This window comes from Salvelinus fontinalis, chromosome 28, assembly GCF_029448725.1.
Source record: "Salvelinus fontinalis isolate EN_2023a chromosome 28, ASM2944872v1, whole genome shotgun sequence".
In the NCBI taxonomy this organism is placed as follows: Eukaryota; Metazoa; Chordata; class Actinopteri; order Salmoniformes; family Salmonidae; genus Salvelinus; species Salvelinus fontinalis.
The window spans coordinates 21,055,602-21,072,614 of record NC_074692.1 but is presented as its reverse complement, the minus strand read 5'-3'; the positions used below and the strand labels follow the sequence as shown (position 1 = coordinate 21,072,614).

The 17,013-nt window shown below is 44.8% G+C and overlaps 1 protein-coding gene across 8 annotated transcripts in view; it reads right to left on the bottom strand.

The window, feature by feature from the left end:
• Positions 1–17,013, bottom strand: part of LOC129826363 (smoothelin-like) — a 52,340-nt gene that overhangs the window by 24,829 nt on the left and 10,498 nt on the right. For 7 of the 8 annotated variants that reach the window (XM_055886998.1, XM_055887002.1, XM_055887000.1 and 4 more), the window contains 3 exons: positions 6,115–6,217; positions 986–2,331; positions 152–197 (listed from right to left, as the gene is read on the bottom strand). In XM_055886998.1, coding sequence (XP_055742973.1) covers positions 152–197; positions 986–2,331; positions 6,115–6,217 — 1,495 coding nt within the window. Of the gene's footprint in view, positions 1–151; positions 198–985; positions 2,332–5,195; positions 5,996–6,114; positions 6,218–17,013 lie in introns of those variants that run through there. The other variant, XM_055887004.1, reaches the window with a different exon arrangement.

Sequence of the window (17,013 nt, the reverse complement as noted above, 5' to 3'; positions counted from 1 at the left end):
GACATTGAGACTGGTGTTTTGCGGGTACTATTGTGAGGCAAAAATGTGCTTTTCTTTCAAAAACAAGGACATTTCTAAGTGACCCCAAACTTTTGAACGGTAGTGTACACACACACACATAGATAAGGTTTGTATCTGCAAACATGCTCACCTGCATCATTTGATTTTCTGAGAGGAGTGAGTAAAGTATATCTGACCTGAAAGGGGGGGGGGGTGAGAGAGAGAAAAGAGAACATTCAATTAGAGCGTAGCAATAAGCAACACAGGGCAATAGTGCAGATCCATGGGATGGCAGGGAGGATCGTCAACATTATGTAACAGTTTGGCGCAAGGGAGGCACGTTTGGGGCTGTTCTTTTTTTGGCTGAGGGGCCATGGGGCCAAGATGTGCCTGAGCCTCCACAGCGCAATGTAAATACATGGAAGATAAGCATACCATATTGCAGAGTTCTATAAAAGAGCCTGGAGACTGCGTTGGTTAAACACTCCCCATAAGGGCAACAACGTGGCGTCATGGTGACCCAAGTCTCTGATGAGGCCATTGAGCAAACAATAGAGACTCAGAATGCTTCAGCAGCCATCTCCTGCCTGCGTGTTTTGGCTGTTGCTGGCCAGCCCCAGCGGCTCTTCCTCTGACAGCAGGTGAGGAAAACCGAGATCTGAGGGGAACCAGAACCAGCTGAGCACAAGAAAGGATTTGGGCCGGCTCTGAGGTGCTGAGTTTATTTGTGTAGCCAAGTAACCATAGTCAAACAGAGCTTTTAAAACACGTACAGAGAAATTTTATATGTTTATAGCTCTTGACTTACAAAGATGCTGCTGAGAACTGGTGCTGCAAAAGAGAGGGAGGGAGAGAGGGAGACATGCCATCATAGCTCAACATCCCCCTCTAGTGGTATGATAACCTATATATTCTACTGTTCTACCTAGAGACACAGCAGATCATGTCAGCAAGCATTACCCAGGTAGATTCAACAAGACTGTACCTTCTGTTCCTGGATGTCTCCTCTTTCCTTGGCACTGCCATTGATCAGGCCACTGTGGGAGTCTGGGGCTTTCCTGAATAGGACGGCCCCATCAGGCTGATAATGGTTGGTAGTGGTGCTGTCCTGATGGGGCTGGTCTGGATGGTGGTTGGTGCTTTCAGCCTCGGAGTCTGTGCTGGAAGAGGAGCTACTCATGGTCACCTCTGGCTGCTCTTCTCGGCTCCGGCCCACAGACAACACGCCCACGCTCTGGTCAGACGTCCCTGAGTCCAGCCGTTTCCGTGACAGGAGCCCTGTGCCGTCGGAGGTCTCAGAGCCCAGGGGGGCTGGCGGTCCCATACTGGAGTCTGACGTGCCAGAGTCCAGTCTCTGTCTGAAGTGGGACTCTGAGGCCCCAGAGTCCAGTCTGCCTCTGTGGGCAGAACACTGGCTTCTGTCTGATGCTCCAGAGTCCACCCTGGTCCTGAAGGCTGAGCCCAGGCTCTTTTCTGATGCTCCAGAGTCCACCCTGGTCCGGAAGGCGGAGCCCAGGCTCTTTTCTGATGCTCCAGAGTCCACCCTGGTCCGGAAGGCTGAGCCCAGGCTTTTTTCTGATGCTCCAGAGTCCACCCTGGTCCTGAAGGCTGAGCCCAGGCTCTTTTCTGATGCTCCAGAGTCCACCCTGGTCCTGAAGGCTGAGCCCAGGCTCTTTTCTGATGCTCCAGAGTCCACCCTGGTCCGGAAGGCTGAGCCCAGGCTCTTTTCTGATGCTCCAGAGTCCACCCTGGTCCGGAAGGCTGAGCCCAGGCTCTTTTCTGATGCTCCAGAGTCCACCCTGGTCCGGAAGGCTGAGCCCAGGCTCTTTTCTGATGCTCCAGAGTCCACCCTGGTCCGGAAGGCTGAGCCCAGGCTCTTTTCTGATGCTCCAGAGTCCACCCTGGTCCTGAAGGCTGAGCCCAGGCTCTTTTCTGATGCTCCAGAGTCCACCCTGGTCCTGAAGGCTGAGCCCAGGCTCTTTTCTGATGCTCCAGAGTCCACCCTGGTCCTGACGGCTGAGCCCAGGCTCTTTTCTGATGCTCCAGAGTCCACCCTGGTCCTGAAGGCTGAGCCCAGGCTCTTTTCTGATGCTCCAGAGTCCACCCTGGTCCGGAAGGCTGAGCCCAGACCCTTCTCTGAGGCTCCAGAGTTCAGACAGGGCCTGGAGGCCAGGCTGCGTTCTGAGGATGTCGAGTCAGAACGCTGGCGGTGAGATAGGACCACGTCCGGCTCTGATGATGTCACAGGGTCCCGGGTCTGTGGGTGGGTCAGCAGAGGGACCTCGTCCCTCACCAGGGGGTCCAGAACCAGAACCATGCCTGAATTGGAGCCTACAGAACACAAAGACCACAATACAGTGAGTGGAACATACCCATGAGTAAATCTATTATGGTGCCGAGGAACACATACCATGAAAATACAACTGTTGTGTACAATTCTGTTCTTGCATTTTTTAAGTTTCTCTGACCTAACATAAACAAGATGGAATGTAGGATCATGTGAGCAGTTGCTGGACAACTTGGGAACTGCTGATGAAAATTAAAGGTTTCCGCAGAGGCCAAATCCCCAAGAGCACAGTGTGAGAGACATGTGAGCGTCACTGAGGAGACAAGGGGATGAAGGCATTTCCTCCACGCTTGACTCAATTCCTGGACCAGATGTCTGTGTGTGTAAAAGAGATTAGAACACTAGGTGGTTACCAACCAGCAGGAAGTGTAAGGGGAACTGGAAGTGGGGTGAAATGGAGAATAGGACAAGTACTTTCCCCTTCCCCCGGTCTGAATCCAACCTCCTTCATTCCTCCTCTCATCAGGAAACCACACTCCAAATACTGCAGTGCCCACATCTTCCCCCTCAGAGCCAGTCTCTAGCTCTCCCCGTGATGCTCATTGCTCAGCATCTTTAACTCTGGGTGCTGTACAGGAACCACAGACATGCTGCATAAAGATAGGCCACAGAGTGGAAAATCACAGTGTCCTTACAAGAGACACATCATTGTATGATAACATCTCTGCGTACCCTTTGTATGCCCTATCCAAACAGAGCATCCAGGTCTGTCATTTTCAAACCAAATCTGTGAAGGAGAGCCCCATTCTGGTCTAAGACAGCCACAGCAGCTTTTTCAACACTCTCTGAAGGCTGGGGTTAGGTGAAGCTTTAGCTCATTACTTTAAGGGAGTGGTTATATAATGGGGTTTGAATAAGAAACATGCTTATGATACGCATTCACTTCAAACATCACAACAAACTAAAAGGCCCTATAAATAGACCACATGACATCAAATGAAGGCCTCAGTCAAGTCCAATTAAAAAGAGAACTATAGTTGAAGGGAGGAGCAGCCAAAGAGTTGCAAACTAGTGATTGAAATTGTTGCCGTTTGTACATCATGTCCAGTCCATTGTGTGCTGTTGTGAGGATTTCTGGGAAAACCCCCTACTGCTCTTGGATAATGAGAGGATGGCTTTAAATAACCACAATAGTGCATAATGCCGACTTCCCTCCCCTCTCCCCTTAACAAACACACAAAAACAAAAAACAGCAACAACAAAAGGGGTCTTTTCATTGTCGAGTTCAAAGTTGAGGAGGCTGGCTCCCCTGGGACTATCACATTTAAAAATGTCTATTTTTGTATTTAACTATGCAAGTCAGTTAGGAACCCATTCTTATTTTACAATGATGGCCTACCCCAGCCAAACACTCCCCTAAGCCAGACAACGCTGGGCCAATTGTGCGCCGCCCTATGGGACTCCCGATCATGGCCGGTTGTGCTGGAGCCCGGGATCCAACCAGGGTCTGTAGTGACGCTTCTGACACTGAGATGCAGTGCCTTAGACCGCTACGCCACTCGGGAGGCCCTTCCACTGAGCCACTCACAAACGGGTAATTTCCTAAATTACAGCCTTGTTACCAGGATTGTGCTCAATTCAGAATTGACTCACCATTCACCAAATTCTAATTAAATAAGCCACACCCCACAGGATATAGAATTGAATTCAGTGATTCATGAAATATAATAACTTCGACTTTCCTTTCCTTGATCGTTCATTTTAAGTTAGTCCTGAAAATCGATTTTTAATTAATATTTTATATGCATGTATATAATGACATGACATGTTTTAGGTATAAGATGTATATTTGTATAGACTACACCAAACAGAATAGAAAAGGCATTAGAATGTAATTGAATTCTATTTTATTTAATTCAAATTATAATTGAAATTCTGTATCCTGTTTACTACTTAAATTCAAATTCAAGAATTTAAAATTTATGCAGCATTCAATTCAATTCTGAACTGAGCACAAGATTGCTTTTCACCAAACTATGGAGTGTATATATGTGTGCAAGACTGTGCTGTATATTTAAGTGTGTGTGAAAAGAGAGAGAGAGGTAGCATGTGTGTGCGTGTGTGTGACAGCCAGTGGGCCACAGTACCCCCATAATCTTCCAAGTTTAGTCCTTTCTCTAAACAACGTTCTCCTTCTCTCTGTTAAAAATGAGCCCACCCCACCCTATCCGTTCCCAGCCACTAACTTCCTGTGTCTGTATTGGCGTCCATTTCAAACAGCTCCTACCCACAATCCCTCTGCTCTGTGGAGGTCTGCTCCTGTCTGCCGCTGGCCCTGCCTTCACCCTGGACCAAATTGCATGGTGAGGGACATGTCAAGAAAGGGTTCTGTTCTGGTATGTGCTTAAAATAGCAGCTGTATTACTACTGGGTGTGGGTTCCCCTTTGAACGGGTGATGTTCCTGTTGCGTCTCATAACTCCACTACTATCAGACACTGGCTGATGAGCGGGGTGTTGTGAGCTAAGGGTAAACCAAGGTAATTACGGTCAAAGAACCCAGCCAGGGACTGGCCAGGTTCAGGTCAACATTGGGGTAGGTTCCTTGATCAGAAAAATACTTGGCTTTAGCCTTAGAGTAAAAATAACGCAGTAGAGACAGAGTATATTGGTTCAACAAACACTTGCTCACTTCAGAGGCATTCAAATCAGTCTGGCTGTAAACACATTCTATCTCAAAGCCCTTTACCGGTCTTCTCTCATTCACTTTAGCATTTGTTTTTTCTGTGAGTGGGAGTGTGTGTTTACAAGTCGTAAGGCCTTCGCTAAAGATAGTACACCTATAGTAAAGTATTCACTGTGTTTTAAATGTAGGTTTTCTAACAGTGGTTAATGAAAATCACTACACACCCAAAGCCAGAGTTCCATGACTGTGGTGCCTCTAACCTGAAAATAAAGATGGAGATAAAAACAGTGTAAACCAATGAGACAGCCTCAGCTCCCCTGCCGCCCTCTACAGCAGCATGACTCTATTGGCTGGCTATTTTCACTAGCATGCCAGAGGAAATTGCATCTAGGTGCATAGGTGTGGAGGTACTAGCAATATTTGAATCAATGTTGTGTTTAAGTACAAGTGCCTATCCAAACTTGACCCTTAAGTTAAGGCAAACACGATCATATAAGCATGCCATATATAGAAGAGCAGGAAGAAAATTAACTGTCTGTGTGTATGTGTGTGTGTGTGTGTGTGTGTCTGTGTGACCGGCTATGTAAAAGGAACAGTCAACCAACCAACAGTCAGCCAGCTGCATACCACTACTGGCTTGCTTCTGAAGCTAAGCAGGGTTGGTCCTGGTCAGTCCCTGGATGGGAGACCAGATGCTGCTGGAAGTGGTGTTGGAGGGCCAGTAGGAGGCACTCTTTCCTCTGGTCTAAAAAATACCCCAATGCCCCAGGGCAGTGATTGGGGACACTGCACTGTGTAGGGTGCCGTCTTTCGGATGGGACGTTAAACGGGTGTCCTGACTCTCTGAGGTCATTAAAGATCCCATGGCACTTATCGTAAGAGTAGGGGTGTTAACCCCGGTGTCCTGGCTAAATTCCCAATCTGGCCCTCAAACCATCATGGTCACCTAATAATCCCCAGTTTACAATTGGCTCATTCATCCCCCTCCTCTCCCCTGTAACTATTCCCCAGGTCGTTGCTGCAAATGAGAACGTGTTCTCAGTCAACTTACCTGGTAAAATAACGGTAAATAAATAAATAAATAACCACTCATATGGTCTTTGAACCTCTAAGCTCAGCTCTTTGAACAGTGCCGTTGCTCACTTGTCCTGTACAGCTCACTGCCCTGCTGCATCTGGTGGCTCCGTAGCTTCCGGATCTGAGACTTGATTCTCTCTCGCTCGCCAAGCCTCTCCTTCTCGGTGTCCTGCAGAAACAATACAGTAAATCAGTGATTTCAATATACACTGCTCAAAAAAATAAAGGGAACACTTAAACAACACAATGTAACTCCAAGTCAATCACACTTCTGTGAAATCAAACTGTCCACTTAGGAATCAACACTGATTGACAATAAATTTCACATGCTGTTGTGCAAATGGAATAGACAAAAGGTGGAAATTATAGGCAATTAGCAAGACACCCCCAAAAAAGGAGTGATTCTGCAGGTGGTGACCACAGACCACTTTTCAGTTCCTATGCTTCCTGGCTGATGTTTTGGTCACTTTTGAATGCTGGCGGTGCTTTCACTCTAGTGGTAGCTTGAGACGGAGTCTACAACCCACACAAGTGGCTCAGGTAGTGCAGTTCATCCAGGATGGCACATCAATGCGAGCTGTGGCAAAAAGGTTTGCTGTATCTGTCAGCGTAGTGTCCAGAGCATGCAGGCGCTACCAGGAGACAGGCCAGTATATCAGGAGACGTGGAGGAGGCCGTAGGAGGGCAACAACCCAGCAGCAGGACCACTACCTCCGCCTTTGTGCAAGGAGGAGCACTGCCAGAGCCCTGCAAAATGACCTCCAGCAGGCCACAAATGTGCATGTGTCTGCTCAAACGGTCAGAAACAGACTCCATGAGGGTGGTATGAGGGACCGACGTCCACAGGTGGGGATTGTGCTTACAGCCCAACACCGTGCAGGACGTTTGGCATTTGCCAGAGAACACCAAGATTGGCAAATTCGCCACTGGCGCCCTGTGCTCTTCACAGATGAAAGCAGGTTCACACTGAGCACACGTGACAGACGTGACAGAGTCTGGAGACGCCGTGGAGAACGTTCTGCTGCCTGCAACATCCTCCAGCATGACCGGTTTGGCGATGGGTCAGTCATGGTGTGGGGTGGCATTTCTTTGTGGGGCCGCACAGCCCGCCATGTGCTCGCCAGAGGTAGCCTGACTGCCATTAGGTACCGAGATGAGATCCTCAGAGCCCTTGTGAGACCATATGCTGACACATGCACATTTGTGGCCTGCTGGAGGTCATTTTTCAGGGCGCTGGCAGTGCACCTCGTTGCACAAAGGCGGAGTTAGCGGTCCTGCTGCTGGGTTGTTGCCTTCCTACGGCCTCCTCCACGTCTCCTGATGTACTGGCCTGTCTCCTGGTAGCGCCTCCATGCTCTGGACACTACGCTGACAGACACAGCAAACCTTTTTGCCACAGCTCGCATTGATGTGCCATCCTGGATGAGCTGCACTACCTGAGCCACTTGTGTGGGTTGTAGACTCCATCTCATGCTACCACTAGAGTGAGAGCACCGCCAGCATTCAAAAGTGACCAAAACATCAGCCAGGAAGCATAGGAACTGAGAAGTGGTCTGTGGTCACCACCTGCAGAATCACTCCTGTTTTGGGGGATGTCTTGCTAATTGCCTATAATTTCCACCTTTTGTCTATTCCATTTGCACAACAGCATGTGAAATTTATTGTCAATCAGTGTTGCTTCCTAAGTGGACAGTTTGATTTCACAGAAGTGTGATTGACTTGGAGTTACATTGTGTTGTTTAAGTGTTCCCTTTATTTTTTTGAGCAGTGTATAATTGCTTCAATGCAGAAAGAGTCAAGAAAGGGGTATTCAGTTCTCACATGCTGTTCCATGCAGTATGACATAGATTGGGTACAGTCATTCAGTCAGCCCCTGCCCAGCTACAACACTGAGCTGAACCCCAACCATCCCATCCCTCTCAGTGGTCTGATCAGCAAATAAGTCAAACCATCAGGTACACAAAAGTCCTCGGTCTGTATGGGGCAATCAGAACAGTGTGTGTGATGTCCGTATCAAGCGCTCCTCAAAGAGAGGCCATGATGAGGCCCAGGCCCTGCCTACCAGCTGAGATAAGATGGCTACTGCCATGCCTCCACCTTGTCCCTGCTCACCCCGGGAGAGACACAATACACCATAACACGCCCTAAGAGCCAGCCAGGTAAATCAACCAACCCATAATGCTTTGAACCTAAATGTTACACCAAGGGAGTTAGTGACCCAGCTGTAACAGCCCAGGACATAGCCTTCTGTTGAGTAATGATTGAAGTGTGCCTGACCTCTCTGACCCCTCAGTCCTCCACCGTGGCCTAGTGTGTTAGTAACGTCTGATCCTCAGTACAGGTAGAGAAATAAGTAATCTGCACAGCCAGTAAAACACACTGAGTCTCATAATCTACAATAATAGAGGAAAGACACACTAGGAGGGAGACGATAGAGTAGAGTGCAACGTTTTGGCATATGGAGAGGAAATGGGAGATGCAGGGAGGTGGAGACAAAGGGAGAGAGAAGAAGAAGAGAGGGAGACATGTAGATGCTGCCACTGGTGCCTTACTTTGAGCTACTCCACAGGAAGATCAGCTGTACAGACACCAAGGCCAAAACACACACACACACACTTTTCCTCCTGCATAAGCACACACTCTCCCTTGTCCAGAAAGCTCCAGTGCCCCACAAACCTTTCCACTATAGTGCATCTGTGATAGTGTGTGGAAAAGGAACATGTGGTTATATGGATTTTCTATACACGCTTATTTAGAAATGTATAAATAACTTCATAGTAAGTAATTTATTTTTAACCATAAAGGTATTTGGTATAATAAATTCAGGAATAGTAAAACCAGAGCTGTGTCTGGTTCACTGGTCTTTAAAAATGGATATCATGAGAATATATGACTACCTCACCCCTGTACCCCACACATACAATTATCTGTAAGGTCCCTTTAGTCGAGCAATGAATTTCAAACAGATTCAACCACAAAGACCAGAGAGGTTTTCCAATGCCTCGTATAGAAGGGCACTTATTGGTAGATGGGTAAAACAAAAAAAGAAGCAGACATTGAATATTCCTTTGAGCATGGTGAAGTTATTACAGTTTGAATGGTGTATCAATACACCCAGACACGACAAAGACACAGGCGTCCTTCCTAACCCAGTTGCCGGAGAGGGAGGAAACCGCTCAGGGATTTCACCATGAGGCCAATAGTGACTTTAAAACAGTTACAGAGTTTAATGGCTGTGATAGGAGAAAACTGAGGCTAGATCAACAACATTGTAGTTGCTCCACAATACTAAATTAGAGTGAAAAGAAGGATCCCTGTACTAGGGGTATAAAGGTTTAAACGACATTGTAACCAATTATAATTTTTTTATACAAAATTAAAATCACAGTGCAGTTTAAACAAAACTACCACAACAGGTCCTGATCATCAGTTTTTTACAAATACCTAATGCAACAATGCTGTTATTTTAATAGGAGGCGATATGAATCATTCAAATTACTTGCCATGCATGTCATCTTCGTTAACAGTTGGGAAAATGGCATAGTGAGACACAGCAGTGAAGTCCTGTATGGCAATACTTTGAGAAGTTAAATGAGAAGGTGATGAAAAGCAAACTTTGCAAGGTGGAATTGAGCTGCTGTGGCAGTTCAGGTGTAATGCTGAACAACCTGGTCTCAGAGCATTTTGTATTATTCAGTGTGATACGTTCCATTTTGTATGGTATGTATTAATTTGTGATGTCCATCACCCATTTCGTATGATACTGTATGTTGCGAATTACAATTTGTTATGAATTTACAAAACGTACTATATGTTACGAATTTGCAAAACATATGATATTTTACGAATTATAGCTAAGTGGCTGACGTTAGTTAGCTGGCTAAAATTAGCTAGGCTATGGGTTAAGGTTAGGGTTAAGTTTAAGAGTTAGGTTAAAGGTTTAAGGTTAGGGGAAGGGTTAGCTAACATGCTAAGTAGCATATACTAAACTAAATTAGAGTGAAAAGAAAAGAACCCATAGCCTAGCAAAGTAGCTAAAAAGTGGTGTTAAAGTTGCTAATAAGCGAAAATGCTAAAGTTGTCTGTGACGAGATTCAAACTCACCACCTTTTGGTTACTAGACGTTCGCGTCTCGCATTATATGTTTTTGCTTTAAGTAACCATCTGTCTTAGGTAACCATACCAAACGTGAAATATCATACTAATTTCAGTCTCCCGGATTTACGTTTACTGTGTTACCTCTAGTCTATGAGACCGGGCTGTGCTGAAAGGGACGACCCAACCTGTTGCTGGCAGCAGTGAGATAAGGGACGGAGTGAGGAAATCACAGCGCTGATTACAGAAATGATTGCAGTTGATATGCAGCCATTGTCAATGGTAGAGGATGTCGGCTTCAATACCCTATTGGTATATCTAGAACCAGACTGCAAGATGCCATGTCGGCCCCGATGGAGAAATTGTACAATGATGGCTCTGTAAGTGCAAGTACAAAGCGCGAGCTCTCAAACACCATACATGGCGTTAACAGATTGGTATGCGTCTATGAACATGCTGTCATATATATCACTGCAACGAGCCATCACATTGATAAGAAGTGTGACTTGAAGTACAGTACGTACTGACAACATGGAGGAGGCTCACACAACAGAGAACCTAAAACAACATTAATGCTATGGTGGCTGAGTGAGTGGGGGACAGTAGTAACGTCAGCACCATCTGGTAGGGTTTCCATTAGTTACCACAGCCACAGTCTAACATAAGAATTTATGAAAAAATATATATTTAGTCTTAATTTAAGGTTGGGCATAAGGTTAGCAGTGTGGTTAAAATGTGGTTTTAATACTAACCTTAAGAAGATACATTTTAGAAATAGGCTTTATGACTTTGTGGCTGTGGTACTTAGTGACGACCGGTAGGTAGGTAGCCAGGACTGCAGTAGATTGAACACACTGCCCCCTAACGGTCGTACGCAAAACCACGTCTGAATCGTGAATTCACGTCATTCTTTTTTTTTATGTTTAAAAAATAAAGAAATGTCAGTTTAAACGTTAAGAGAAATTGTACATTTGTCACAGAATAAAAAATATTCCAAAACATGCATCCTGTTTGCAATAAGGCACTAAAGTAAATCTGCAAGAAATGTGGCAATTTTCTTTACTTTATGTCCTGAATACAACACGTTATGTTTGGGGCAAAACCAACACATCACTGGCAAAGACTAGGGAGTTTTTTAGGGAATAAAAATAAACAGAATAGAGCTAAACACAGGCAAAATCCTAGAGGAAGCCCAAATATACACTGGAGTTGATTAAAGACGACATTGAATGTTCCTGAGTAGCCTAGTTACAGTTTTGACTTAAATCTGCTTAAATCTATGGCAAGACTTGCATATGGCTGTCGAGCAATGATCAACAACCAACTTGACAGAGTTTGAAGAATAATGTGCAAATATTGTACAATCCAGGTGTGCAAAGCTCTTAGAGACTTACAACTGTAATCGCTGCCAAAGGTGATTCTAACATGTATTGACTCAGGAGTCTGAATACTTTTGTAAATTAGATATTTATGTATTTGGTTTTCAATACATTTGCACGTTTTGGGTTTTGTTTAATAAATTAATCAACATGTGGAATAAGTCAAGGGGTACGAATACTTTCTGAAGGCACTGTAAACACAATTTAATCTTCTCATATTACAACAAAGAAGTTACTGCAAACATCGAACAGTGGCCGTGTCTGAATACCCATAGTAATTAGCTCATAGGGCAGGAGCCCATCTCCTGTTTCTGTAGCATGATGCAGCTTAATGTACAAGTACACACCTTGGACATGATGCTAGTCTGTTGCTGGGCCTTACCCCCGATCGATCTCCTTAATGCCGAGTGCCAAACAGAGATGCATCAGGTCCCATTTTTACAGTCTATGGTATGTCTCGTCCAGGGATTGAACTGCCAACCAATTTCTATCGGCACTGAGCAAATTTCAGGTCTGCTGTGCGCAAACGTTAACATTGTCAAAATTCTGTGCAACTTCCAGTGCGCATTTACTGTGAACACTGAGTCTGTATCTGCCTTAAGTTAGTTTTAACAGTGGTCAAGTAGGCTATTTGATCATAATGTAGGCCTATTCAATATATCCTACCAACAAAAACAATGGAGAGATTTTTTTTAATCCCATAACATTTTAACATGGTGGTTATATCATTCAACTTACAGTAACAGCCAACGTGTGGTGTTCAATGTAGGCCTACATTCCAAACATGCTGGGCTTGATATGTTTATCCACTTGTCCTTCAAGGAGGTGACTGAAAATGTTTTGTTTGATTCAAGAAACCACATCATTATACCGTCATTACAGAAAATCAGACAAATTATGTTACCCTCTGCCTATTGGCTACAGCTTATTCAAGCCTGTCTCAAAATACAACACTGCCCATTTAAGACAAAACAAAAAAAGCTCTTTACCTGACTCACTTTTCAAAGAGGCTAGAAATGCACTTGTAGGAAGCAATCCCTACTGCTGATTACAAATGACCTATAACTGGGCTAATAACTCACTAACTAGCAAATGTGCACATATACTTTATTTATTTTTAATCTTTACTTAACTAAGCAAGTCAGTCAATAACAAATTCTTATTTTCAATGACAGCCTAGAAACAGTGGCCTGTAACTGCCTGTTCAGGGGCAGAATGACAGATTTGTACCTTGTCAGCTCGGGGATTTGAACTTGCAACCTTTCGGTTACTAGTCCAACGCTCTAACCACTAGGCCACCCTGCCGCCCCATATAGGCCTACTACAGCTCTGATTGGTTATGGCGCACCGGTCTGTGTAGAGTGTGGGCATGAGTCGTGCCTGTCAATGTAATAGAATCCTACTCTGATGCGCTCTGCCTACAACAAAATCTCTTGCAGATCGTATGCAAAACTGTGTCTTGCATTGTTTGTTTTGTTGCATTGAAAGTGGCTAATATTGCGTTGATTCAAACACAGTTCTAAGAGTAAACGTTCATAGTGTTAACGGGGAAACCTCTAGAAAGTTGAGTGAAGTTCAATCTAGTACTTCTCTGCGTGGGCTGATATTTATTCTGCGCAGCGCGCATGTGTGCAGGAACATTGCTCACAACCTTCCAAACTCAGGGCGGACACTAACCCCCGTGCCACTGAGTTGGTATACGAATACCCATACTTGCATCCTAAATAGTAGGCTGTTTGTGTTTTATAGTATGTGAAATTTCAAAAATCAAGTATACTTTAAATGGCCGCATATCACACTCATTATGGCTTTTAATCTAGTAGAATCAAAGAGTTAGAGGCAAAGCGAGAGGGTTTACTCTGCCCAAAATCTGTCCACGAAAATAAGACCATGAAGTGAGGAATTGTTGTATGGAGGTCAATGAGAGAGTCAAATTTGGTCAACAAAAAATGTAATTACTAATTTGATGGAAAATTAGTTTTGTAATGGTTAGGCTGTTATGAATGCACGGATAAGTGGATGAACGTGGCATTTTGGCAACTTTGGGGGGAAAAATGTATATGGAAGTTGTGTTGTGCTTGTTGTTCACACCCGCATCTGCCCTCTCATTGGCTAGAACGGTCCCACCTGATCTCCCCTCCTCCAGCCTGCCATCTTCGAGGACATGTATTTCCATTGTTAGAGCGGTCACTTGTCAATATAAAATTAAATCTTTGGTAGAATTCGCTGCACATTATTGAAGAGAATATTCTTGACACCCATGTGTGTTCGACAACTGCTGATAATCAAATGAAATTGAACAATATACAATGCCTTCAGAAAGTATTCAGACCCCTTGACTTTTCCCCCAAAAAATGTACGTTACAGCCTTATTTTAACATTGATTGAATAAATAAAAATCAGCAATCTACACACAATAAACCCATAATGACAAAGCAAACAGGTTTTTAGAAATGTTTGCAAATGTATTACTAATAAAAAACAAAAACCATATTTACATAAGTATTCAGACCCTTTGTTATGAGACTCGAAATTGAGCTCAGATGCATCCTGTTTCCATTGATCATCCTTGAGATGTTTCTACAACTTGGAGTCCACTTGCAGTAAATTCAATTGATTGCACATGATTTGGAAAGGCACACACCTGTCTATATAAAGGTCCCACAGTTGACAGTATATGTCAGAGCAAAAACCAAGCCATGACGTCGAAGGAAAAGTCCGTAGAGCTCTGAGACAGGATTGTCAAGGCACAGATCTGGGGAAGGGTACCAAAAACTGTCTGCAGCATAAGGCCCCCAAATACACAGTGGCCTCCATCATCTTCCTTGAGATTGCCGCCCGGCCAAACTGATTAATCGGTTGAGAAGGGCCTTGGTCAGGGAGGTGACCAAGAACCCGAAGGTCACTCTGACAGAGCTCCAGAGTTCTTATGTGGAGATGGGAGAATCTTCCAGAAGGACAACCATCTTTGCAGCACTACACCAGTCAGGCCTTTATGGGAGAGTGGCTAGACGGAAGCCTCAGTAAAAGGCACATGAAAGCCCGCTTGGAGTTTGCCAAAAGGCACCTAAAGGACTGACCATGAGAAAGATTCTCTGGTCTGATGAAACCAAGATTGAACTCTTTGGCGTGAATGCCAAGTGTCATATCTGGAGGAAACCCGGCACCATCCCTATGGTGAAGCATGGTGGTGGCAGCATCATGCTGTGGGGATGTTTTTCAGCGGCAGAGACAGACTAGTCAGGATCGAGGCAAAGATGAATGGAGCAAATAACAGAGATCCTTGATGAAAACCTGGTCCAGAGCGCTCAGGACATCAGACTGGGGCAAAGGTTCACCTTCCAATAGGACAACAACCTTAAGCACACAGCCAAGACAACACAGAAGTGACTTCGGGATAAGTCTCAATGTCCTTGAGTGGCCCAGCCAGAGCCCAGACTTGAACCCGATCAAACATCTCTGGAGAAACCCGAAAATAGCTGTGCAGCGACGCTCCCAATTCAACCTGACAGAGCTTGAGGGGATCTGTGGAGAAGAATGGGAGAAACTCCCAAAATACAGTTGTGCCAAGCTTGTAGCGTCATACCCAAGAAGATGCTGTAATCGCTGCCAAAAGGTGCTTCAACAAAAGTACTGAGTAAAGGGTCTGAATACTTGTGTAAATGTGATATTTCAGTTTTACATGTTTTTTTATAAATTGGCAAACATTTCTAAAAACTTGTTTTTGCAATAAAGGTGCTGGGGTGGACATTGGTGCGGTTTTCCCTAATGCCGATTCCATCTTTAAAATGCCCTGAAACTACAATGTCATCATGTTTGTGCGAGAATTACAGAGTGCCACTACTAATACATGGTCTACCTAATGTAACAAAGCACACAGAGGTGGTGGTTAGGGAGGGACATGTGAACTACAAGACATGCCTAGAGCATATTTGACTCAAATCCACAAACCTCTAAACTCATAAAATCTGGGACACACAAACACAGCACATATTTGCTTAATGCCAGTTATCCTGGGGTTGATAATGCTGTCAGCAGTTTGAGAAGGGTGAAAATTACAGCCTTGTGAAAATAATTAATCAAATCCGGCTGTGATCAGAGGGAGGTGAGAGTGAACAAAGCCTGGTACCACACAAACTAAGGATGGCCACGGTTATTAGAATATCCGAACGGACTTTTGTATTCCAATACTTTTGTGAGAAATCATTTTTGCAGAGAAAATGTATAGGCCCATTTTAACACTGAAAAGTATTTATCTAAATAAAAATATCCATGTTACATACAAAGATATACCATTTCAAATTATGAATTTATTCAAATCAAAGTGGCAAGGAGACTCAAGGTGTAGCAAGTGGAGTGAGTTCAATAATGCAATGCAAGATGGAATAAAATTGCAGAAATATTAGCGAAAGGAAAAGGAGTAGGCTCAACAAGCAACCAACAGGTAGGCTGTTTAATCTGAATGGGGTTGAGGAGAAAGTGAATTATGTGGCCTCAATTAGCCTAGCTACACCCCACCTAGTGCACGTTCTCTTTTTACCCTAGCACTACACAGCTGATTCAAATAATCAAAGCTTGATGATGAGTTGGCTATTTGAATCAGCTGTGTAGTGCTAGGGCAAGAAATTAAATGTGCACCCGGGGTGGGGTGGGGGACAGGACAGTTTGGAAAACCCTTGATTAGAGGACAGAGTGGCTGGCACACAAACAGAAAGGCTAATCAACAGCCTCTGTGTCATGTGCCACAGTCACCCAGCACCAGCAGACAACACAAACAGAAGCTTTATACTCTGTTTACTGAGGTGGAGCACTGCTCTCAGATCAGCTTAATGACGAGCCAGAACCAGCCTGTGACTGCAGGTCGTAAAAATCTCCCCAAACCTGAACAGCTGATTCAGAGAATATATCAGAGAGAAAATATAGAAGAATGAGAAGTTGCTTTAAAATATTCTCTCCCCCAGGAAGGTTCTTCATTCAGAAGCTGAGGGGAGATGACATTTGAGCTGGAAACACCGCTCCCCCTCTTTCCTCCGCTATCCCTCTCTTTCCTCCCCTTTCCCCCTCTTTTCTCCCCCTCCCCTGCCACGACCAGGAAACAGACAGTGATGGTTTCACAGCTCCCACTAAACCACAGGGAACATACTTGTCAGAGACAGACAGAAGGAAACGGAGATAAAATGGTGTGTGAGACAGAAAAAAAGAGCGAAAGAGCAAACGATCCATTCCCACGACCTGTCAATCCCAAACTGTCATTGCAGGCTCTCTTTGGTCTCTGGTGACTGGCCCAGGCTAACAGAGCAGACCTGACAGAGTGGAACCAGAGCAGAGGCAGACCCACTCCAGTGCCCTGGCCTCATCAACTCTGTGGCCTCAGTTTGAGCTGCGCTCCCATTTCCTTCTGTGATGCTCATGGTCTCACCATAAGGGTTCAGGAGGCTGTTTGTTTCGGTCAGGGTTATGTGAAAAAACTGCCCCGTAAACACACAAAAAT